Source organism: Oncorhynchus keta, chromosome 22 (genome assembly GCF_023373465.1).
Source record: "Oncorhynchus keta strain PuntledgeMale-10-30-2019 chromosome 22, Oket_V2, whole genome shotgun sequence".
Taxonomy (NCBI): Eukaryota; Metazoa; Chordata; class Actinopteri; order Salmoniformes; family Salmonidae; genus Oncorhynchus; species Oncorhynchus keta.
Window position 1 is genome coordinate 9,616,565 of NC_068442.1, and position 26,654 is coordinate 9,643,218.

General features: G+C 42.1%; 1 protein-coding gene across 1 annotated transcript in view; it reads left to right on the plus strand.

The window, feature by feature from the left end:
- LOC118401013 (spondin-1-like) overlaps positions 1-26,262 on the plus strand; it is a 127,255-nt gene extending 100,993 nt beyond the window's left edge. The window contains exons 7-16 of the mRNA XM_052474762.1: positions 7,997-8,061; positions 9,789-9,990; positions 14,525-14,665; positions 15,603-15,678; positions 16,270-16,452; positions 17,959-18,129; positions 20,071-20,238; positions 21,160-21,321; positions 22,155-22,439; positions 24,870-26,262. Of these exons, the coding sequence (XP_052330722.1) occupies positions 7,997-8,061; positions 9,789-9,990; positions 14,525-14,665; positions 15,603-15,678; positions 16,270-16,452; positions 17,959-18,129; positions 20,071-20,238; positions 21,160-21,321; positions 22,155-22,439; positions 24,870-25,039 (1,623 nt within the window). The 3' untranslated portion in view covers positions 25,040-26,262. The remainder of the gene's footprint in view (positions 1-7,996; positions 8,062-9,788; positions 9,991-14,524; positions 14,666-15,602; positions 15,679-16,269; positions 16,453-17,958; positions 18,130-20,070; positions 20,239-21,159; positions 21,322-22,154; positions 22,440-24,869) is intronic.
- Positions 26,263-26,654: the final 392 nt, after the last annotated feature.

Genomic DNA, 26,654 nt, shown 5'->3' on the forward strand with positions numbered 1-26,654 from the left:
GTAGAATTGCAGGAAGTTAGCAGTTCCCACCAACAAATGTTGGGCTCCGCTACTGGCTCAGGGAGTCTGGAATCATGTATGTCATATTGATTTAATTTATAAAGGGTGGCAGGTAGCATAGCAGTTAAGAGCTTTGGGCCAGTAACCAAAAGATTGCTGGTTTGAATCCCCGAGGCGACTAGGTGAAGAGTCTGTCTGTGCCCTTGAGCAAGACACTTAACGATAATTGCTCTGGATAAGAGTGTCTGCTAACTGACTAGAATGTTTAATGTAAATATATAGTTCCTGACTTGCTGTACCTTATTTAACCTGGTTAAGGGCTCCCATGCACTTCTCCGTTTTCCCATTTGCACTCCCTCATTTGACTTACAGCACAGTAGTAATGTGTAAATGATGCCAAGCACTGTAGATGAGAGACACAGATGAATGTCATTGTTGATATCAAAGAAATCTATATTCAATGTAGTATCAGTTCTTTTTTTTATTTTATATTCCACGTAACAGGAGATACTTTTTAACCTAACTTGGAAAGTCAGTGATATGTAATGCTTTTCAACCAGCTCAGATACTGTAATGTTACATACATATCTTGTTAATTTGTGTGAAATCAAGCAACCTCTATCAACGGGAGGTATAGTACACTGGTAATCTGTCTATAATGAAATAGGCAGGACACGGGATCGGTAGAAAGTTAAATGAGAACAATGACCTTTTGCCAAAGTATAATTTAAGGATTAAAGTTATAAAAAAATAAAAACAAGTATCTATCATGATTTGCATTGAAATAAACATTGTTTGAACGTCAGGATGTAAAGGATTGAACTATTAGAAGGTAGGATTAGTTCTCATATGAAGGCTATATTCATGCAAGTGAATGAGGCTTATTTCTCTTATACAGTGCCTTCAGAAAGTATTCATACCCCTTGACTTTATTCCACATTTGTGACTCGTTTCAGGTAACTAGGCATATTTCGCACTTCACTACTTCACAGGAGAGGCATTTCATCATAATTTAAAAACAATCAAAATGCATTTTCTGGCAGGAATCCCTTCTGGAACAAACTTGTGTGCCATCTGTAAATACAAATAAAACAATATAATTACGAGCCTAATTGGTTTAGCCACGAAAAAAGACAGTAACCTTCCCGCTAGCCATGATTGGCTGGGATAATGGATGTGCTGGACATGCCCGAGAGATGAGTTCTGATTGGTCTGCCATGTAGCAAGCTTCTGTCTGTTGCACAAGCTGCTCAGTATGTGTAGGTAATCCTTTCTAACGTGGCTTTTTTTTAAAGATATCTCGAACTGGAACAAATAAGTTTGAAAAAATTGTAACCTTTTTTAACTAGGAAAGTCAGTTAAGAAAAAAATATTATTTACAATGACACCTTAGGAACAGTGGGTTAACTGCCTTGTTCAGGGGCAGAACGACAGAACGACAGAACGATTTATACCTTCTCAGCTCAGGGAATCAACCTTGCAACCTTTCAGTTACTGGCCCAATGCTCTAACCACTAGGCTACCTGCCGTCCCTCAGTGGAAAAAGTGGAATGCCCGGTAGAAGCAGAGTTCGATAGCTAAGGATATGGAGAAAATGATCTCATTTGATTGCAAATATTATACGGAGGGAGTCGAAAAGAGAACACCTGTCTCCAGTGTACATCTTCAGAATAAGGGCAACCATAGCATCCGTGACAGGGAGGGAGAAGCGTTAATCCATGTATACAGGTAAGAGGGTCTAGCTAGCTACATTTTCAGATATGATATATTTTTCATTTTGTCAAAGTTGTTTTCATTGCAAGTTAAAGCATACTGTTAGCTAGCTAGCTAACATTACATGTATGATCTATGTAATAATACTATTCATATCTCAGAAATCGATTTTGCAATTCTAGTTATAGCCTAATGTTAACTAGCTAGCTAACATTGAACCTAGTTGGATAAATTGAGTTACCTGCAGATTCGGTATGAGTTGGAATTATGGTTCATTGTTTAGCTAGCTAGCTACATGTCTAAACAAACGACTCCACTATGCAAGTAATCATTTCACTGTATCGTTTACACTTTCTGTATCCTGTGCATTTGACAAATAAACGTTGGTTTTATTTGATATAGTGTGTGTTTACCAGAGACGGTAATGCTAATGCTCATGGCTGAAAAGACTGTAAAATACTTCTCAGAAAGGTAGATGCTGTTATAGCAGCAAAGGGGGGACCAACTCCATATTAATGCCATGATTTTGGAATGAGATGTTTGACGAGCAGGGGTCCACATACTTTTGGTAATGTAGTTTAGACTCAATGTTAGCTAGCTAGCTAACATTACTATAACTAGCAATGCAAATAGATTTCTGAGATACGAATAATATTACTACACAGATCATACACATAACATTAGCTAGCGAGCAAGCCAGCTAATGTTGTCTAGCTAGCTAACAGTACTCTTTAACTTGCAATGAAATTACTTTCGGAAAAAAGTAGAAACATATAATATCTGAAAATGTAGCTAGACTCTTACCTATGTAGATGGATGAACGCTTCTCCTCTCTCTTTCATGGATGCCATGTTTGCCCTTAGTATGAAGATGTAATCCAGACACAGGTGTTTTAAACAACAGCTTTCTGTGATGTCTTTTCGACTCCTTCCGCATTTGCAAGCATACTCTGCTTCCACCGGGCATTGCACCGATTTCAAAACTCGGTCAACATCTTCCGTGACAACAACACTGTTGATTGCCGTTTCTTTCCCATCACTGTCTGGTTCAATTAAAAAGTGTTGAACTAAAACAGGGATTTCCTCATCGTCTGCTTCATTTTCAGAGTCAGAGAGAATCAGCATGAGACGATCGTCCTCCAGAAAGTAGTTCATCACAACTTTTCCCCACTGGTCTTCATCGATAGCGCCTGTTAAATTCAGGGCAGCAATGTTGAGAGTAGTAGCAACATTTTTGGAAGGAAGGATTATCTACACATACTGAGCAGCTCATGTTATAAACAGAAGCATTCTACATAGCAGACCAATCCGAACTCGTCTCTCGACATGTCCATCCCATCCATTATTTCAGACAATCATGGCTATTGGGAAATTTCCTGCCTTTTTCCGTGGCTAAACCAGGTAGGCTCCTAATTTAACATTTTATTCGCATTTACAGATGGTATACAAGTGTGTTATTAGGGCACATGAACTTTCACATGTTCCAGAAGGCCTTTTGCCCCCAAAAAATCATTTTGATTAAAAAAAATGTATAACTGAGTTCAAATGCGTATCCTGTAAAGTAATGACGTGGGACATATGCCTAGCTTCCTGAAAACTTCACATTTTTACTCCTTAACTTATTAGGCTTGTTATAACAAAGGGGTTGAATATTTATTGATTCAAGACATTTCAACTTTAACATTTTTATTAATTTGTTAAAATCCCGAAAAACATTATTCCACTTTGACATTATGGGGTTTTGTGTGTATGTATGCCAGTGACACTTGTCTTTGAGGGCACTGTACAGTAGATTATATAACAGAAGTTAATTTGCCTTATTTAAAATAGTAGGCCTACTTTATACATACATTGATATCTAATAATGTGCTTTGTTGTCTGCACCATGCACAGTATAAAGTGTACTTCATTCCACACTGTTTGAACTAAGAGATTAAAAAGGTCCGCCACAAGGTTATGTGGGTAATTGTTTCCTGTAATGATTGTATAATACACCCTCCGAACTGCACGATTGCAGCACAACAGAAGACCACACCATCGTCTCCCAGAGCCTAGTCTCATTCTCCAGACAGGCACCCAGAATTGCTTTTAAACTCCAATATGACAGCGTTTATTCTTTATTACACACTCTCCCAGAGGCTCCCAGCTCATTTAACATTATTACAATTTGACAATATTTCTCCCGCTGCCATGCAACAGATCCCTTGGCAAAGTCACTAGGTTTTGATTGTGCTCGGGCATCAGATGGGAGCGCCAATGGCAGAGGCAGAAGTATGCTGGGTACGTTGGGTCCTCGGAGTGCCACACGCTGGCAAGACAGCTGAGTCAAGGGAGCTGCTCTGCCTGCCTGCCTCTGAGCATGATGTGATGGGGGAGAGCAGTGTGGTTATGGGGGCTCATGGCCCTGCCTCTCAGTTCCTCTCCGCTTGCGGGAGTGAAATCAAATCAATTATGGCCCAGACTTCTCTGTAGCTGGATATAGACAAACAGACGGGGCCATTTAGTGGATTCAAGAGGCTGGACAGGGCATCACATGAGGTCAGCCTAGGGTCAACATGACAAATAATTCAAATATAAACGTGTTAAGGTAAAATATATGAGTGCCTTGATTCTGGGGAGGTAAGAGTGAAGATACAAGTGAAGACAAAGGCTAAGATATTTATCAGAGAAACTTTAGGTAGGCTACTTACTACAAAAACAAAGTATGTTAAAGAAAACTAGCTACTGTTAAGCTTTCTCTAAAAATGGTGACACGCTGTGTGTCATTGAGCTCACATTCAGCAAAATTAGTAAAAATGAAAGGCTGTGTATGGACTATTTTACCAAGAAGGAGAGTGATGGAGTGCTGCATCAGACGACCTGGCCTCCCCAAGTGCTCAGCATATGTGGGAACTCCTTCAAGACTGTTGAAAAAGCATTCCAGGTGAAGCTGGTTGAGAGAATGCCAAGAGTTTGCAAAGCTGTCATCAAGGCAAAGAGTGGCCATTTTAAGAGTCTCAAATATAAAATATATTTTCATTGGTTGGTTACTACAGGATTCCATATGTGTTGTTTCATAGTTTTGATGTCTTCACTATTATTCTACGATGTAGAAAATAGTAAAAATTAAGAAAAACTATTGAATGAGTAGGTGTTCTAAACTTTTGACTGGTAGTGTATGTATTTAGACTTTTTGCCATGAGACTCAAAATTGAGCTCCGGTGTTTCCATTGATCATCCTTGAGATGTTACTACAGCTTGATTGATCTGTGGTAAATTCAATTGATTGGACATGATTTGTAAAGGCACATACCCGTCTATATAAAGGCCCCACAGTTGACAGTGCATGTCAGAGCAAGAAAACAAGCCATGAGGTCAAAGGAATTGTCCGTAGAGCTCTGAGACAGGATTGTGTTGAGGCACAGATCTGGGGAAGGGTACCGAAACATTTCTGCAGCATTGAAGGTCCGCATGAACACAGTGGTCTCCATCATTCTTAAATGGAAAAGATTTGGAACCACCAAGACTCTTCCTAGAGCTGGCTGCCCAGCCAAAGTAAGCAATCGGGGGAGAAGGGCCTTGGTCAGGGAGGTGACCAAGAACCCGAGGGTCACTCTGACACAGCTCTAGAGTTTCTCTGTGGAGATGGGAGAACCTTCCAGAAGGACAACCATCTCTGCAGCACAGCGGAAGCGGAAGGCACTCCTCAAAAAAGGCACATGACAGCCTGCTTGGAGTTTGCCAAAAGGCACTTAAAGACTCTCAGACCGTGAGAAACAAGATTCTCTGGTCTGATGAAACCAAGATTGAACTCTTTGGCCTGAATGCCAAGCGTCACGTCTGGAGGAAACCTGGCACCGTCCCTATCGTGAAGCATGGTGGTGGCAGCATCATGCTGTGGGGATGTTTTTCAGTGGCAGGGACTGGGAAACTAGTCAGGATCAAGGCAAAGTTGAACAGAGCAAAATACAGAGAGATCCTTGATGAAAACCTGCTCCAGAGCACTCAGGACATCAGACTGGACCTCAATCCAACAGGACAACGTTCCTAAACACACAGTCAAGACAACGCAGGAGTGGCTTCTGGACATGTCTGGCCTAGCCAACTCTCAATGGAAACATTGTTCATGATATCGACCGAAGTTAAATCCAAACAGATTTGATAAATAGGCCTGGCTGTGAAAAGCCAGTGGGAGGCCGGAAGGATAATCTGAAAACGAAACAAATATTTATTTAATGGCTGCCAATTACAGTCAGCTCAAAGTATTGGGACAGTGCCTCCTTTTTTGTTGTTTTGTTTTGGCTCTGTATAACAGCAATTTGGATTTGAAATGATACAATGACGATGAGGTTAAAGTGCAGACTGTTCGCTTTATTTGAGAGTATTTTCATTGATATCGCATGGACCGTTTAGAAATTACAGCACCTTTTGTTCGTGGTCGCCCCATTTTAGGGGACCAAAAGTATTGGGACAAATTCGCTTTAACGTAGTTAAAAGTTTAGTATTTGGTCCCTTATTGTAACGTTCGTCGTTGCATGAAGAAGGAGTGGACCAAAGTGCAGCGTGGTAAGCGTTCATGATATTTAATCAAACTGAACACTGAAACAAAATCACGAAGTAGAACAAAACGAAACAGTTCTGTCAGGTGCAGAAACAAAGCAGAAAACAACTACCCACAAAACACAGGTGGGAAAAAGCTGCCTAAGTATGATTCTCAATCCGAGACAATGGTAGACAGCTGCCTCTGATTTGAGAACCACACCCGGCCAAACACAAAGAAATAGAAAACATAGAACTACAGAAACTAGAATGCCCACCCTAGTCACACCCTGGCCTAACCAAAATAGAGAATAAAACCCTCTCTATGGCCAGAGCGTGACACTTATTCCTAGCACATAATGATTACATCAAGCTTATAACTCTACAAACTTGTTGGATGCATTTGCTGCTTTCAGATTACTTTGTGCCCAATAGAAATTAATGGTAAATCATGTATTGTGTCATTTTGGAGTCACTTTTATTCTAAATAATAATAGAATATGTTTCTAAAACTTCTTCATTAATGTGGATGCTCCCATGATTACAGATAACCTTGAATGAATTGTGAGTAATGATGAGTAAGAAAGTTACAGACTCACAAATATCATACCCCCCCAAAAAATACTAAAAATAACCTTCCTTGTTATTGTAATGGTGAGAGGTTAGTATGCCTTAGGGGTATGATATTTGTGCTTGTATTTCACAGCCGGTTTGGGTTTGCACCTCGCACCCTTTTTTCTGTCTCACTTCTACTCGCCATCAGTCATCTTTCTTGCCCGGTCTTACGACATGAATTCCATCTCTGTGTGGGACTTCAGGAAACTCAGTATCGATCCGCTGCCATGCCACACGTCTGCTAGCTCCGAAGCCCTCGCTCGGCTACCATTTGGTTCAATCACTGTTGAACTAGATTGGCTCATTTACTTTTTAAAACAAGATTGAAGCTTACAAATATGTGTAGGGTGTGTGACAAACGATAGCATGTGGTGTTCCCATCAATCTGCTGGTTGAGCTTATTTATTTTCGGGAAAGTGATTTACAAAAGTAAACCTTCAATAGTGAAGGTAAAAGCAATATGCTGGCTACTGTTGATAGTCTAAAAAAAAAGCTACAAAGAGACCCTGTAGCCAATATCAATTTTGTCAATATCTCTTTTCTCAAAATGACATGTTTTCTATAGAAATCCACAAAGAGAAGGAGGCTTTCAGGGTATTGCGGAACCATCAGTCAACCATATATATTTTTTTATTTGTATGCAAGCAAGCGGGGCGCGTCCCAAAAAGAGACTGAGCGTTGCTGCGTGTGTGAAAACACAATAATAGGCTACATGTAACACCACAGATCTCTACCACCCTGTTTTTCCTTTGTTTGATTTCAGACACCACACTGTCTCACAGAGCAGCAACAACCCCTGCTTAGTTTTACATCAAAAGGCTCTGTTTGATACTGGGCCTTTAATTTTTCAGCAGCAGGTGACAATGCTGCTATGTTAACACCCTGCTCCCCCAGGCTGGCCAGCTCAGCTGAGCTACTGTGTGTGATTCACAAGAGGAATCCTCTTGTGGAAAAAAACAGCTATTATAAAATAACAGACACATCTGGTCCCAAGATGCCCACTTTCACAGCTCTCAACATTAGAAAATGTTTTAGATTTCATAAGAAAGAGAGGAATTAACCCTGTTGGGTATATTTCTGTATTCCTCCATGCAGTTCTCTAATTTGACCAAACTAATGTATCTTTCTCTCTCTGTGTTTGTCATCCACAGGGTGATGAAGTTCTGACTGTGATAAAAACCAAGGCGCAGTGGCCAGCATGGCAGCCCCTGAATGTGTGAGTGCACTGTGATGTACAAGAGTACCCTCACATTTCACAGGTTTTAAAATGTTAATTGTCTGTTTTAAAACGGTGAAATTACTTGGAGAGATTATCATTTGATAATCTAGGTGAATTGAGAATTGTTTTTTTTTACTTCATCAGAAAACAGGCTAAGGAGGAGATAATCACCAAGCATTAATTCAATAGCTACCTGCCTGGCCTGCGGGTGTTTTCTTTAAATATATTAATGATTGTGTACATTTTTCATGAGGTATTTTGTTTGCAAAAGGAAGACTCCTGTTTTGATGAGAGATGTGTTTCCTCTGGGTGTTTCTGTGATTAGTGTTAATTGACTCCCTCCAGTTCCAATATATTAAGACGTTTACATTTACCTATTTTAACATCAGCCAACCAATTTTCTCTCTTTAGAAGAGGCTGTTTGGAGAAGTCATATACATTTGTTTTAGGTAAAGGGGAATCAGAACAACATAGATGTCTCAAAGGGAAGGAGATTGTTTAAAGAGATTGATTGATGTGCATGTGGAATACGTTCTCTAAATAGGGCACAGCGAAGTGTAGGTTGTTGTTTCCATACTTGTTTAATCATCTCACAGGAACTGCAGTTGCATCTAATTGAGCAGTACTACACTCCCACATTGTGTTACGTTACAGAATTGTACAGAGTTTTGTTGTTTATCTCCTATTTAACATGACAAGGAGAAATATGATATAAGTATCTCTTCACACATCAGTAACTATTCAGATGTGACTGGATGTTATTCTCCTCTTAGAATTTGTGTTGTGGCAATTAACACATAGTCCCAAAAAAGCACCCTATTCCCTATATAGTGCACTACTTTTCACCAGGGCCTATAGGGCTCTGGTTAAAAGTAGTCCACTATATAGGGAATAGGGGGCCATTTGGGACAGAAACGGTCTATTTGCCTCCACACACATTGACCAGCTTTAACATTTCCAACATAACATCTATTTCATTAACACTTTTTTTAATGTGTTCTAGTGATACATTATTCTCTCTAAGTTCTGAATAGAAACAAGTAATTATTTATTAATATGTTGAGCTGTTATGAACGAAATTGTCATGACAGATTTCCTCCTCTTCCTCTGAAGAGAAGGTGTAGCAAGGATCGGACCAATATGCAGCGTTGTAGGTGCCCATGTTATTTAATGAGAAAACTCAACATGAACACAAATACAAAATAACAAAGTGAACTGGCACCGAAACAGTCCCGTGTGGCACAGACACAGGAAACAATCACCCACAAAATACCCAAAGAACATGGCTGCCTAAATATGGTTCCCAATCAGAGACGACGATAATCACCTGCCTCTAGTTGAGAACCAATCTAGGCAACCATAGACTTACAAAAACACCTAGACTAGGCAACAACCCATAAACATACAAAACCCCTAGACCAGCAAAAACACACATAAATCCCCCATGTCACAGCCTGACCTAACCAAAATAATAAAGAAAACAAAGATAACTAAGGCCAGGGCGTGACAGAAATGTGTTATATGTTTTTGTTTGGACAGTATGTAGCTCATTTAAACTCTTAAAGCAGATAACTGGTGTGGTATGTGATGCATTCAAATGAAAACCAAGCTGGCTTCACCAGTCTTTAACATTGTCATGTCATTGTCATTGTGTGTTGATCAATCAGATCAATCTGCACATTGAGGAGCATACGATGCATGTCTGTATCTGTTTGTCTATTCAGGCGGGCAGCTCCCTCGGCTGAGTTCTCAGTGGACCGTACGCGTCACCTCATGTCCTTTCTGAGCATGCTGGGGCCCAGTCCTGACTGGAACGTGGGGCTGTCTGCAGAGGACCTCTGCACCAAGGAGTGTGGCTGGGTCCAGAGGCTGGACCAAGACCTCATCCCTTGGGACGCAGGCACCGACAACGGGGTCACCTACGAGGTGAGGCCCTGGAGGCCCCAGACATGGGGGTCGATATGTAGTAAATGGCTCTGGTTTCAGTTATCTAGTAAAAATACTTCTGCCATTCTAACTTTCGTAACCAGGCCTCTGTATTTTGCCATGAATCTGGAACGAAAGCTGTTGATCTACTTTCATTAATAGTGCAGGAGCGTTGCTTTTTTATTTTTTGTTTATGACTTATGAATATACAAATCATCCAACCTCGGCTGAAAAACGCATAAACAGATTCAGAGAAAAACACACTGCAAACATAAAACAGCACATCCACTGTGTTGTCGTTTTATTGAGGCGGACATATTTACCCAAGTGGCTGCCTCACTGACTAGTCTTGTGTCGCTACACTGTAAATATGTACCCAACAAATCCTGCGCTGGAATTTATAGTCAATTTTCTGCTGGCTTGTAAAGATACTGGGAAAAGAAAAGGAGAGACACTGCCATCTATAGGCCAGAAAAGCCACTGAAGATACAGTATATCCAGACTTCAATGCATACCCACACACACAGCATAATCATTCACACTCTGTAAATAGCCTTTATACTTTCTATGCAAAGAAAGCGGACAAATCATGCATTCACATACCCCAGATGTGATTTGGTTATTTAGTTTTTGGCTCCATATGTTGGCTGCAGCACCAATGAATATATCAGCCAAAAGTGAACTAAAACTAGATTCCCTGGAGTTAAAGTAGAAAGGGACTCAATAGCTTTTGTAGTTCTCTTCAACTGAAGTTACTGTTCTGGAACGGCAGCATGAAAGGTGATTCACAAAGCACCGAGCAGGAAACAATGTCATAAATCACTCATAAAAGGAATATTACACAGCCGATCAATTATGCATATTAAGATCAAACACAGAAGCCCCTAACAGATGGCAGCTGAACATGACGAGGTGCTCGCTCTCAGCCCCGTGCCGATACTGTTTCACTAGCTCTCTTCCCTGTGCCCATGCTACACATTACATTACATTTTAGTCATTTAGCAGACACTCTTATCCAGAGCGACTTATAGTTAGTGCATTCAACTTCACCCTAAAAGCACCAACTTACAGTATTTCAACCCCTAATAGCAACAATAGGGGTCATTTTTGGATGTGATGGAAAAACACACTTTCAGTCAAACAGTAACCCTTTTTGATTTGATTAACCTTTTGTAACACAAGTCAATTCTTTAAATTCCCCATATTCAAAATACAGCGTTTTATAAATGTTTTTAAATTATATTTTGATACATCTCACCCATAGCCACTTGTTATGAACATTTGTCTGTTATTCAAAGTGTTGTGTTTCTGTGATACTCAGAGGCTGATAATTTGACGATTGAGCTAGTCTGACATACCGTTATGACCTAAAATGGCCACAGATAAGGCCGATTTAGGTGATATGGGTGCCGGTGACATCAGACATTTAGCTCTAGTTCAAATTTAATCTAAAAGATGTGACTCTCGACTTGGTGTAGACATTGACTAGAACCTAAATATGTATTTACATTTTTTAGATATTTTTGAGTTATCGGGGCTGCCACGCCCCCCCAGAGGCCAAATCTGGGGTGGATCCACATCTATATCTTTTCTGGGTACATAATGTACATCAACCTCTGTACCAAATGTTGGGCTTTTATTGCAAAGTTTACTATTGATTCCGCATTGACATCTTAGGTGTGCTCAACTAGTATACAAAATAGATATTTCAGGCATTTTAAGACTGAGATGTGTTACACTTCTTATGGTGTAGGGGACGGTTGCGTCCCACTTGGGAAAATGCAGCGAGGCAAATTCAAATAATCATGTAAAAATCTTCTTTAACTTTCATTAAATCACACATGTAAGATACTCAATTAAAGCTACACTCGTTGTGAATCCAGCCAACATGTCAGATTTTAAAAAGCTTTTCGGCAAAAGAATAAGAAGCTATTATCTGATAGAAACAATGTCAACAAAGAGAGTAGCATATTTCAACCCTGCAGGCGCTACACAAAACTCTGAAATAAAATATAAAACATGCATTACCTTTGACGAGCTTCTTTTGTTGGCACTCCAATATGTCCCATAAACATGACAATTGGTCCTTTTGTTCGATTAATTCCGTCCATTTATATCCAAATGTCCATTTATTTGACGCGTTTGATCCAGAAAAAAACACCTGCCAAAAAATGCAACGTCACTACAAAACATTTCAAAAGTTGCCTATAAACTTTGCCAAAATATTTCAAACTACTTTTCTAATACAACTTTAGGTATTTTAAACGTTAATAATCTATCAAATTGTAGACAGGGCTATCTGTGTTCAATACAGGAAGTAAACAAACCATTCTCCTTCTTACGTCTTGCGCAACTCTCAATAGTGTAACGTTGTTCCAGGATGTGCTTCTTCTTCATTGCACAAATGAATAACCTCAACCAAATTCCAATGACTGGTGACATCCAGTGGAAGCGGTAGGAACTAAAAACGTGTTACTAAAAAATATCCCTTGGCAAAGACAACCCAGGGAACAGTCAGAGGCAAAAAAAAATCTGAACAGTTAGTCCTTGGGGTTTTGCCTGCTACATAAGTTCTCTTATACTCACAGACATGATTCAAACAGTTTTAGAAACTTATGAGTGTTTTCTATCCACATCTACTAATAATAGGCATATCTTATATTCCTGGAATGAGTAGCAGGAAGTTGAAATTGGGCACGCTATTTATCCAAAAGTGAAAATGCTGCCCCCTATACCTTCAGAGGTTTTAAAAGTCCAATAAAGCCTTTTTTTATCTCAATATCAAATCATTTCTGGGTAATAATTAAGTAGGTGGTAGAAAATGGTAGAAAATAAACAAAAATAGCTTCTTAGGAAAAGTGTTACGCCCTGGCCATAGATAGGCTTTTATTCTATATTTTGGTCTGGCCAGGGTGCGACTAGGGTGGGCATTCTATGTTCATTTTCTATGTTTTGGATTTCTGTGTTTGGCCGGGTGTGGTTCTCAGAGGCAGCTGTCTATCGTTGTAGTGAGAACCATACTTAGGTAGCCTTTTCCCACCTGTGTGGTGTGGGTAGTTCATTTCTGTTTAGTGTGTTTTGCACCTGACGGGGCTGTTTCGGTTGTTCTTTTGTTGCTTGTTGTATAGTGTTCAGCTTTACCATTAAAATGACGAACACGTACCACCTTGTGCTTTGGTCCTCATCTTGTTCCAACAACGGCCGTTACAAAAAGGCAATTTCTCAAGCAAGAATTTGACTGTCTGGGAGTGGTCCAAGTGGGGAGTGGAAAACTGAAAATGTGCTGTTATTTGCAGAGAGGTTTGAAACTCTCTTTATTATTGTTCTTAACTAATTTGCTGCTAGGTGATGTCACCATGGAAGACCAAAACTCCATCAAACCAAAACAGGCAGAACTTTCAGGCAGTCTTTTCAAACAGCTCTTACACTAAAAGGGCGTGATCACAGTTTTCATCATTTTAGTGTTATTAGTATGTGTGTGTATATATATAGATAGATAGATAGATAGATAGATAGATAGATAGATAGATAGATAGATAGATAGATAGATAGATAGATAGATAGATAGATAGATAGATAGATAGATAGATTGATTGACTGGTAGTGTCTGTGTGTGTATATAACTGAGTTTAAATATATTTGACCAAGGTGTATGTAAACTTCCGAATTCAACTGTATATATATATATATATATATATATATATATACACAGTGCCTTGCGAAAGTATTCGGCCCCCTTGAACTTTGCGACCTTTTGCCACATTTCAGGCTTCAAACATAAAGGTATAAAACTGTATTTTTTTGTGAAGAATCAACAAGTGGGACACAATCATGAAGTGGAACGACATTTATTGGATATTTCAAACTTTAACAAATCAAAAACTGAAAAATTGGGCGTGCAAAATTAATAATAATAATAATAATAATAAAACCTCCACAAATATCACATTTAACTAAGTATTCAGACCATTTACTTTGTTGAAGCACCTTTGGCAGCGACTACGGCCTCGAGTCTTCTTGGGTGTGATGCTACAAGCTTGGCACACCTGTATTTGGGGAGTTTCTCCCATTCTTCTCTGCAGTGTTGCTGCACAGCTATTTTCAGGTCTCTCCAGAGATGTTCGGTCGGGTTCAAGTCCAGGCTCTGGCTGGGCCACTCCAGGACATTCAGAGACGGTCCTTGAAGCTACTCCTGCATTGTCTTGGTCGTTGTTTGCTTAGGGTCGTTGTCCTGTTGGAAGGTGAACCTTGGCCCCAGTCTTAGGTCATGAGCGCTCTGGAGCAGGTTTTCATCAATATATGTACAGAGAAACTGGTCTGATATTTACACAGTTTAACACAGGCAAATCATATTTTTGACTGCACTGGGCCTTTAATACCAACTCTGCACCTATACTAACTCCTATTAGAATTACTGTTAGTACTGTTGTACTAACTCCCTTCCGTGGACCTATATTACCCTGTCTTACACTTACTCCGAGTCCAATGTCAATATTGTGTCACTCATAGTCCAACCTGTCTCGTACCATTCCAGTCTCCCAACAAGCCTACGATACCCCAGGAGAGGATCCGGCCCCTGACCAGTCTGGACCACCCCCAGAGTCCCTTCTACGACACTGAGGGAGGCCCCATCACAGCCTTGGCCCGGGTGTTGGTGGAAAGGATAGCCAGAAAGGTACCATCAGCGCCTGGCTCATTCATTCCGCTATCTTTGTCTGTGTCTGCTCCCTCTCGCTGAAGAAATGTGAATGTTCATGCAACATAGCTCTCCTCACAGTCACTATACATGTAATGTTGCTTTGGATACATAGCTCTTTGAATGGGCAGTAGACTGACCAGGTGAATCCAGGTGAACGCTATGATCCCTTATTGATGTAACTTGTTAAATCCACTTAAATCAGTGTAGTTGAAGGGGAGGAGACTGGTTACAGAAGGATTTTTAAGCCTTGAGACAACTGAGACATGGATTGTGTATGTGGGCCATTCAAAGGGTGAATGGGCAAGACAAAAGATTTAAGTGCCTTTGAACAGGGTATGGTGGTAGGTGCCAGGAGCACCGGTTTGAGTGTGTCAAGAACTGCAACGCTGTTTCACGCTCAACAGTTTCCCGTGTGTATCAAGAATGGTCCACCACCCAAAGGACATCCAGCCAACTTGACACAACTGTGGGAAGCATTGGAGTCAATATGGTCCAGCATCCATGTGGAACGCTTTTGACACCTTGTACAGCCCATGCCCCAACGACTTGAGGCTGTTCTGAGAGCAAAAAGGAGGTGCAACTCAATATTAAGAAGGTGTTCCTAATGTTTTGTGCACTCAGCGTATATTGCCATAGTGATCATAGCAAGTCTTTGGAAAACACATAGAACAATTACAATGTGTTTGTCTCCTTCCAATTGAAGCAAATAATTATTTGAAAAACAAATCTGTCTCTTTTAAACCAACAACCAGATGTCATATTGACCTAACCTCCATTTCACAGAAGGTTGTCAAGAAAATAAATTACACATATTCGGGTGTTTACCCTTGTCTCCGATAAGAATGTGATATTAAATGGTAAATTGAGAATCTTGTCAGTGTTTGTGATGTTGAATCATGTTTCTTGTCCACAGGGAGAGCAGTGCAATATTGTCCCGGACACGGTGGACGATATCGTGGCAGATATTGGCCAGGAGGAGAAGGAGGAAGGTGTGGAAGCACTTTATTTCAACCAATTTGGGATGTTCAATTTAAAAGCCACAAGCTCCAGTTGCTTTGCCTGAATCCGTGTTTAAACTTCCAGATGTCTGTCTGCTGAACACCATCAACACTGCTAGCAGGAGAAATGAACCTGTGGAGTTTGTTTCTAACCACACTCTGCAGTTAACGTCCAATTCTACCTTTGAACCGGGTTCTCTCTAACCTCTTTCTGTTGAGGGCAACACGGTCTGTTTCCTTAACAGGAAGGTCTCTAGAACATTACAATACACGTACTGTGGGTACTGTACAGTAACTATACACTGTGGTTAGAGCAAGACCTGAACTGTATGAACTTGCATTGACTTTTTTAGGCAGTTAGGCACATTAGTCCATATCTATACAGCACCAGCACATTCTAAAGCAGTGAAAATATAGGCTTATAAACAAGAAAATTGAGTATTAATACCCCCCCCATCCCCATTTACATGATCTCATTAGAATATGACAAGATAGTGACATTTAACCAATGCAGTTATTGTCAGACAAGCTGACCAAGAGGACTTGTCAATGCATTGTCTAATAGAGTATTTCCTCCTCCAGACGACACTCCAGAGACGTGCATCTACTCCAACTGGTCTCCGTGGTCAGCCTGCAGCTCAGCCAGCTGTGACAAGGGCCGGAGGATGAGACAGAGGATGCTGAAGGCCCAGCTGGACCTCAGTGTGCCCTGCCCCCACACCCAGGACTTCAAACCCTGCATGGGGCCCGGCTGCAGCGAGGAGGGTGAGGACTAAGGACAGTGTCACAGGCCTGTTTCTCATTCATAGCACTAATGCATGCAATCACTGGTATGAGTCAGCTGACAAAGTCGCCTCCGCTTAGACATGAATACAGTTGTTTGCCTGCCTGATAACAATTGGGTGAAACGTCTATGAATTTTTGAGAATTGAAATCCAACAGTTTTGTCTCATTCAGAACATGTTGTTCCATCTCCAATGGCTGTAAAAGAGCTTCCAAAAATTGGAAAAAGACAGTGAATTATATGTTATTGTTTTTAAAGCAGGTCATAAAGAAGAGGTTGTTGGCTAAAGGTTTGTCTGCTGCTCTGCAGGCTGAGCTGGTGAGCCCTGTGTAGTCGTGTACATGTCATATTGACTAAAGACAGCCATATCCATGTATGGGAACAGGGATTAGGGTTGAAATGGTGTCACGATCCACCAATTTACTAGCCAAGCACAAGAAAATACATTGTTGCCATTGTTTTCCCTTTCCCGGTTTACATGCTACATATGATGCACAATTAATACCGTTTTGTTGTTGGCATTCAAATACAACATGTAAAGATGGAACTTTGGAGCCTCATCAAGTCCCACAACCAGGTAAAGATCCAAAGACTGGAATATGATATTCCACAAAAGCTTCTTCTTCCTGTAAACAAGACAGATCGGGTGGCTGTTCTATTCAGTCAGATTGACATCAACTTTGTTTCTCAGGAAATAACTGGTCCTTTGTCCAATTCTCATCAAAGTTGTCAATTTAGTCCACCATGCCAAAAGGCACATGATCAGTCATGCAGAGTTGTTTGTCATTCCTCCATTTCTCTCTACTCGTGCCCCAAATCTCAGCTTTGTCAGGGCTTGATAAAGTGTGTTTGAATTGTTCAAGGCTATTGTTTCACTCCAACACACACTATCGATTAATAGGACTGGCAGCGTATGCTTTTCTTCCTGCACGTCACTTCTTTCCTTTCTTGTATCGCTCTGTTAATGTCTGTGGTTGATTGATATTCCTGAAGCTGGACGTGGCCCCTGGAGGCCTCATCAGGTCCACATTTATTTACAGCTCTTATTAATGATCCACTTAGCTCTGCTTTATTAAGCTACACTCACAGCTGCTTCCAATCCGCAGGCAGGCAGTGGGATGGACCAGATGAAAGAGAAATCCATGGAAAGTTCCCCAAAGTTTATCCATCCTCTTTGAATTTTGTTTTTGTTTACATGCTCTGTTCCCAGATAATTGGAGAGAGCGGAGTAAGATTAGGTAGGACTAAATCAAATATTTTAGGGTGTGTTACTTGTTACCAGAAGAAGGTGCAGGTGTAATTCAGGTGTCAGCTAGTATTGATGGAATGAATGAACAGAGCTATTGCATGTTGTGGCATGTTAATTACCCTTCTCGTTTTCTCTAGCCTGGTTAAATCAGACTGAATCCTGCACTCACCATTACACAATGGTGACCACAGCCTCCAGTATGGTTTAACCATGCTTGTCTATGCCTCGTCATTCCCAGAAGCGTCTACCTGTATGATGTCAGAGTGGATCAACTGGTCTCCGTGCAGTGTGTCCTGTGGGATGGGGATGAGGTCTCGGGAGCGCTACATCAAACAGTTCCCGGAGGATGGATCCATCTGCTCTCTGAACACTGAGGAGACGGAGAAGTGTGTGGTCAACGACGACTGCTGTGAGTCTCACTGAAACATGGGGGTACAAGTCTTTGTGACATTAGGATCATATTGTGGGTTCAGGCCTTCTGTGTTAAAGCTAGAATCCTTAGTTTATGTTGCCCACCCAATCAAAGGATCAGAGAATTAATCTAGTACTGAAAGCATAAGGTACAGCTAGCTAGCACTGCAGTGCATAAAATGCGGTGAGTAGTTGACTCGAAGGAGAAAGACAATAGCTGAATAGTTTTCAACAAATTAATTCCTTTCTGCAAATGACGGAGAAGCAAAAGAAAGTGTCATTTTTTTAGCTAGCAAATGTAGCTGACTAGTTTAGTTACTCAAATGCCTGGCTCAAACCGAGGGATGCTATGTTAGCTAGCTGGCTATGACTATCCAACACAACACTGAAACTCTTCCAAGTCAAGGTAAGCCTTTGGTTTTATTAAATAATTGCCAAAGGGGCAAAAATAACCGGAATAACTGCTTACTGACTGTACACTGTAACACAGTGGGAAATGGCTGCCTAAATATGATCCCCAATCAGAGACAACGATAAACAGCTGCCTCTGATTGGGAACCATATCAGGCCAACCCAAAAAAACAATAACCTAGATAGGAACACCTGCCCTAGTCACACCCCGACCTAACCAAAAGAGAGAATAAAAAGGCTCTCTGTGGTCAGGGCATGACAGACCACTGGTCCGGCCATGGAGCCGGGTAGAACGCTGTGCCTGGACTGGGCATTGGCACAGAGGAAGGCTCTGGCCATGGAGCTGTGTTGGCCACCATGCCTGGACATCGGCGCTGAGGAAGACTCTGGCCTTGGCGCAGGACTGGATGCCGTGCCTGGGCTGGGCACCGGCGCAGAGGAAGGCTCCTGCCATGGAGCGGGACTGGCCGCCATGCCTGGGCTGGGCACCGGCGCAGAGGGAGGCTCCTGCCATGGAGCGGGACTGGCCGCCGTGTCTGGGCTGGGCACCGGCGCAGAGGGAGGCTCCTGCCATGGAGCTGAGTTGGCCTCCGTGCCTGGACTGGGCATCGGCGCAGAGGAAGGCTCCGGCTTTGGCGCGGGACTGGACGCCGTGCCTGGACTAGGTACCGGCGCAGAGGGAGGCTCCTGCCATAGAGCGGGACTGGCCGTCGTGCCTCGGCTGGGCACCGGCGCAGAGGAAAGCTCCGGCCTAGGAGTGGAACTGGACACCATGCCTGGACTGGGCACCGGCACAGAGGAAGGCTCCGGCCATGGAGCTGGACTGGACACCGTACCCGGACTGGGTACCGGCGCAGAGGGAGGCTCCTTGCCATGGAGCAGGACTGGACGCCGTGCCTGGACTGGGCCCCGGCGCAGAATAAGGCTCCAGCCTTTGGACCGTCGTAGGATGTTCCGGACTGTGGACCGTCGTAGGAGGCTCCGCTGAACGCCGCCCGAACAAGGAGTGGCACCAACTTTGGCGGAAGTCGTGACAAACACATTTGGTGTGTCATCATAGTGGTCTCTGACTTGTGGTCAGACTCGCTCAGGTGGAACAAACTTAAACTTGAGCCTTTTTTCAATGCTGATTTGAATGTCATTGAGAAAACGGAGACGTGTCAAAGTCCTTTATGACCGTATGTACCTCTGTGATGAATGGTTAGTGCCCTTTGTATAGCCATGTGCATAATGGTCATGTGAGGTGAAATGTGTAAATATTTTGGCATGTTTGACCTGATAAAGATCCTTGTGTATGGAAACATTGTCATTAAAGGTGGTAATTGCGCGCATATTCAGTGTGCAGGTCTTTCTGTTCTTTTGAAGTCTACTTCCTTAGCCCTGCTGCTATATGCCAACAGGCTTATTCAGTCAGTGTGTTAACGAAACCAAGTTTCTCAAGTAATGTTAATAACAGTAATTGCAAGCCGCCATAACAAAGAACCATCCCATTGTATGGGCGTGTATCTGTCCCTGTCCCTTCCATTAGCCCCCAGTAGCTGTGTGGTGACGGAGTGGGGTGAGTGGGATCCCTGCAGCACCACCTGTGGTCTGGGCATGAAGCAACGTGAGCGCATGGTGAAGATGCCCCCCTCGGATGGTTCAATGTGCAAAGTGGAGGTGGCAGAGGTGGAGAAATGCATGATGCCTGAGTGCCGTGAGTAACGCCCCCCACACCCACTCAACACCTGCCTCATCCCCCAGGTCCCGGGCTGCAGGCCAGAGACACTACATCTAAAAGCACTGTGACAGGCAGCCTTGTTCAGCCATCTGCCAAGGGGCATCTGTAGTTTTTATGTATCTCGATCCAACAGGCTAGGTACACACTAAAATTGACAGAATATCTCAGAGGAGAGAAGGCATGAAAATAGACTCAGTGTACAAAACGTTAAGGACACCTGCTCTTTCCATGACATACACTGACCAGGTGAATCCAGGTGAAAGCTACATTACAGTATGATCCCTTATTGATGTCACTTGTTAAAACCACTTTAATCAGTGTAGATGAAGAGGTGGAGACCAGTTAAAAAATATGTTTAAGCCTTAAGACAATAGAGAGATAGATTGTGTATGTGTGCCATTCAGAGGGTGAATGGGCAAGATAAAATATTTAAGCGCCTTTAAACGGAATATGGTAGTAGCTGCCAGGCGCACCAGTTTGTGTCAAGAACTGCAACGCTGCTGGGTTTTTCACGCTCAAAAGTTTCCCCGTGTGTAAGAATGGTCCACCACCCAAAGGACATCCAGTGAAGCATTGGTGTCAAAATAGGACAGCATCCCTGTGGAACGCTTTCGACTTGTAGAGTCCATTTCCTGAATAATTGAGGCTGTTCTGAGGGCAAAAGGGGGAGGGGAGACTCAGTATTAGGAAGGTGTCCTTAATGTTTTGTACATCCAGTGTATAGTCACCCAATATAATCATTTTTAAGTCCCAGGTATGAAAAACAGAAGATGAAGGTAGCGGAAATGAAATGTTGTATGTTGAAACTACCGAACAGCAGTTGATCTGAAGAGCAGGGGACATTATGTAATTATGTGCAGACTGACTGTCCCATGCTTGGTTTATCTATCCCTGCAGACTCTATCCCGTGTATGCTGTCTCCGTGGTCCGACTGGAGCGACTGCAGTGTGACATGCGGGAAGGGAGTGCGTACACGCCAACGCATGCTCAAGTCTCCAGACTTGGGGGAGTGTACCGAGGAGCTGGAACAGGTGGAGCGGTGTATGCAGCCGGAGTGTCGTAAGTGTCACCATCAGATGTTGCCATGCTGTTTACCACTACCATCAACTCCAAAACAGAGTGTGATCACTAGAAACTAGTGCCCAAACTTTGTGCATAATATTTCAAATTCATATGTTTGTTTGTTTGTTTTAGCACTGTCATAGCCTGGTCCCAGATTGTATAGCTGAGTCCTATGGTTTGTTTTGCATAGCAATAGCCTGCGTGTTGCCAAAAAGGTGTTGAGACTTAGGCTCACAGACAGACATAGTGGAAGTCAGACACCAGGCAGATTTCCGTCATGGAGGATTTGACATCTTCCGTCTCCTTGTACTTTGACATTTAAAGCGGAGCTCCATTATTTATATTCTAATCGGGTTCCTTGCAAAGTAAAAAACAAATGTTCTACAACAAATACACAATTGTTCCCTGCAAAGTAATAACAAATGTTCCACAAAAATACAGTCGTATTATTCCATGAATGATGCAGTCAAATGTGAAAATGGATTATGGAGAGAATTATTGAAACGAGGAAGAGTTTTCTGGTTTTCAGGCAGACTAATATAACATATGAAAAGATGACCATTTAGTCCTTATCAATTAACATTTCTTTTTGTTTCTCTGGTTGAAATGAAAACCATACCAGTCCCCTACTGGACAATATAATCACTCAGCGTCGGGTTGACTTGCAATAATAACACACAGCTGTTTATGTCGCTTAAATTAAGGAGTTTTCATCATTGTCAGTTAAGTAAGTAGTTGTCCAATGAGCATGAATAGAGACATTAGCAAGTAGCTTTTCACTCAACCTTTCAATACCCCCCCCCCCAAACCCCTTTCCTATCTCTCCCCAGCTACGGACTGCATGGTGTCAGAGTGGACGGAGTGGTCTGAGTGTAATAAGTCCTGCGGTAAAGGCCACACCATCAGGACACGCATGGTGAAGCTGGAGCCCCAGTCTGGAGGGGAGCCTTGCCCCGAGACGGTCCAGAGGAAGAAGTGTAAGATCAGGAAGTGCAAAAGGGGCTCCAGGGCCAGCGAGGAGAGGAAGAGGCGGCGGGGGGGAGAGGTGGGCGTTGGGAAAGAGAAGAGAAGGGGCAAACAGCAAGAACGAGATGCAGCAGTGGAGGAACAGCCCGGTCAGTCATCATCATCACCTTTATATATACTGTATATAGTGCCTTGCAAAAGTATTCATCCCCTTGGCGTTTTTCCTATTTGGTTGCATTACAACCTGTATTTTAAATAGATTTTTATTTGGATTCCATGTAATGGACATGCTACACAAAATAGTCCAAATTGGTGAAGCGAAATGGAAAAATTAATTCTAAAAAATAAAGTGGTGCGTGCATTTGTATTCACCCGCTTTGCTATGAAGCCCCTAAATAAGATCTGGTGCAACCAATTACCTTCAGAAGTCACATAATTAGTTAGATTATGCACAGGTGGACTTTATTTAAGTGTCACATGATCTCAGTATAATATACACACCTGTTCTGAAAGACCCCAGAGTCTGGAACACCACAAAGCAAGGGGCACCATGAAGACCAAGGAGCTCTCCAAACAGGTCAGCGACAAAGTTGTGGAGAAGTACAGATCAGTGTTGGATTATAAACATATATATATATACGGAACTTTGAACCTCCAACGGAGCACCATTAAATCCATTGTTAAAAAAAAAGGAAAAGAATATGGCACCACAACAAACCTGCCAAGAGAGAGCCGTCCACCAAAACTCACGGGCCAGGCAAGGAGTGCATTAATCAGAGGCAACATAGAGCCTAAAGATAACCCTGAAGGAGGTGTATAGCTCAACAGCGGAGATTGGAGTATCTGTCCATAAGACCACTTTAAGCCGCACACTACACAGAGCTGGGCTTTACAGAAGAGTGTCGAGAAAAAAGACATTGCTTAAAGATACTCTGGTCAGATGAGACAAAAATGTTGCTTTTTGGCCACCAAGGAAAACGCTATGTCTGGCGGTATGTCTGATGTGAACCCATCCAACTTGAAAGGAGCTGGAGCAGTTTTGCCATGAAGAAAGTGCAAAAATCCAAGTGGCTAGATGTGCCAAGCTTACAGAGACATACCCCAAGAGACTTGCCGTTGTAATAGCTGAAAAAGGTGTCTCTACAAAGTTTTGACTTCAAAGTGGTAGTAGGCATGTTGTGTAAATCAAATGATTGTAATGCAACAATCCTGCCAAGGAGGGTGAATACTTTCGCAAGCCACTGTATATACCTTTATTATTATCATCTTCATCACTGTCTTTATCATTATCATCGTTTTCATCAAGACCATCTTCATCACCTCTATTGTCATTTCCTCTTTCAGCCACATTTGGATTAATGTCATTGTCAAGCCAAGCTTGATTCATGATTTATACATCACCTTGATGTATCATTTATATCCCAAATATAAAAGGGCAAAACATTCATAGGGCAAGTCATTGACGATGATTTCACAGTCACTCCTCATTAATTCCCACTGACATATCCGTTGTAGCTCTGAATGTAAATAGACATATCTCAGTCAAGGGGCCCATGCAGCCCACTCTCAATCGCCCCGCCCAATGCTTGAGAGGATCAACTCTGCCCCCTCCTCCCTCCCTCTCTGCCTTGCCAGCTGGGTGCAGTGTGATTGCTGTGTTAGAGTGGCTACACTCAATGCTGATCAGCCCTGTCAGGGTGATACAGTGACTAGTCCAGCTCACAAATGGCCGTCCTGATGAGCAGGTAGAGGCCAAATAGTCAGGGTGGGCTTTGGACTGCTGCCTCCCAACAGAGACAGGGACAGGCCTCTTTAACCTGGGGCTAATGAGCTGTAGACAGTGGAAAATACCCCCACCGTGGTATATCCTCTAGGGTTGCTAGGCAGCATTACCCCCCCCCAGCACTTACCATGCATAATCAGTAATAATGGGAAATGGAGGCCGGACAGGGACTCCTTGTTCTTACACTGTCAATTTATGACAGATCAATCAGTTATGAATGATGATGATTGGTCATGCAATGGAGGCTTGAACATTGCACATTTGATAAGGTCTCACTTGTGATCACTCACATTGAAGTTGAAGTTCACTTTATTTGATTCAAATCTCTATTGTGGATGTAAATTGCATGTTATAGAAGAGTTCAGACACTTTTTCTTTGCGATTTCACTTGGTTTGGAGCAACTTACTCCCATCAGCGGAACACTTCCTCGTGCTCGTTCTGCAGTGCCAGGGCTTGGATAAAATATGAACAAAAGCTAAAAAATATTTTAAAAATACACCAACGCTCTCAGTATAGTGATGCAGGTCTGCAGACTTTATCTGTAACTTTCCATTTTGGACCGACTTTTGGAAACCCTGCTGTACACTATATTTGCTTGTTTTTTTCACATAAACTTTAATTAGGCAAACTATTCGAATTTTAGCAACCAGGAAATGGCGCAATGATTTCTGCATAGTGAGTCTTTAACTGATATGCCATATTCAATTAGTATATTACTAAACGGGATTGATTTGGCAAACTAAAGAAAGTCATCTGAAACACTCCTCTCCTCATGTCATTGACTTGTTCCCGCAGGTTGCAAGATGAGGCCCTGGTCCAGTTGGACAGACTGTACCAAACACTGCGGCGGGGGGATCCAGGAGCGCTTCATGACGGTGAAGAAGAGAGCTAAGAACACCCCGGCACAGGTCACCAGCTGCAAGGACAGGAAGGAGATCCGCGCCTGTAAAGTCCATCCCTGCTAGGGGGCGCTGCTGTTTATCTGTGTTTCTCTGTGATATTATACGATGCACTCTGTTAGGGTTGGGGGGAGGAAGGAGAAGCAGACTTAGTCAGTGTTGATTTAGCCAAGGTTGGCAGTCGGTGTGGTGGAGACAGTCCACCTGTGTATTGGATGGAGATAAGAGATGCTCCAGAGATGCCATTACTGTAAGCATTTAGTGGATCACTGGGCTGAGGACGAGACCAGCGTCAGTCATTAGTCTTCTAGTAGCCTCATCACTCAGCAGGCCTATGTATTACTATGTAACCAACACTATACAGTACACCACAACTTCACAACCACACACAATACAACACGTTTTTTTAACAATGTTATTTTTGTCTTTATACTACCGTTGTATTGGCTTCACTAGCTAGCAGTGATGACACACTTTCACTCTTGCATGTCTAACGTTTCTCAGTCGGAAGACTTCACTTCACTGGTTGTGGCCCTAGACTTTAATCTGGCCACAGTTTGTGATGATCACCATGTTTAAAAAGGGCAGTTGCAAATCTTCGAGTCGCATTAGCCCAGGCCTCTAGCCTAGGGCGTCACAAGGAATTAGCTTTTGGCATTTTCTTCCTGCCCCAAATGTTTTTATCCGGGTCACTCCAGCATTCCTGTATCATTAAGGCAGGTCTCCAAACATCACTGCCCTGTTGATTTGGGCATAATAACCCTGTTGTATGAACCACAATACTCCATACAGTTTGTACAAAGTAGCTCTGTGACAGTGACCTTTTCAAAAATAAGTGTTGATTGTAATGAAACGTTATTAAATGAAAATACCAACCAAGTAATTTATAAAAAAATATTGTATCCTGTGGTTAGTTTGTTAATTTGACAATTGTATTCCAAAACAAAGCACAGGTGAACAATCATTCCAGGTTTTTGTATGCCTCAAATAGATTATTATTTTCAAGACAAGAATCTGTAGTGACTTTTTATTCCATTGTAATACATGTAGAGGCTTAAACATAGAGATGCCTCATTGAGAGGGCAGCGATTGTGTGCATCATTAGATATTGTGTTCTTTTTGTTGTGTATTTTGATAAAAATGTCAGCCAAGTCTTGCCAAAATCATTTTTAGATGTTCTCGCTCTCTTGTTTTTTTTCTGTCCTCTCTTTCTTTTTTTGCCTCTACACCATATCACACCATATTTTGGAATAAATAACCTTTACAATAAAAGTACATGTGAGAAATAATTCTGAATGTATTTTTGCTCATGTCACACTTTCTTTTGACAGAGCATGTATTGTACTTTCAATGTCTGCCTTGACTGTAGGCACAAAGTGAATCCACTAGGTGGCGACCATGAAAAGGAAATTGAGAGGAAGAAGGACCTTGCAACTTAGCCAATTGTCTGAAATGACCTAGCTTAATCATACAGCACTTGTATGTTATTGTAAAAGCCATTGTTTCATATTGCTCTCAATGAGATAGTCATTAACTTTGACAGTGAGTACTCAGCTCTAGGGTTCGAGAGATGAACTACCTCCCAGCTGCACTGTATAAGATCAACCAACAGGGAGAGAAAGAGCACTGTTTATTTATAAATGTTCTTCTGCCACTGTCAAATCAGCCATGTGCCTCAGTT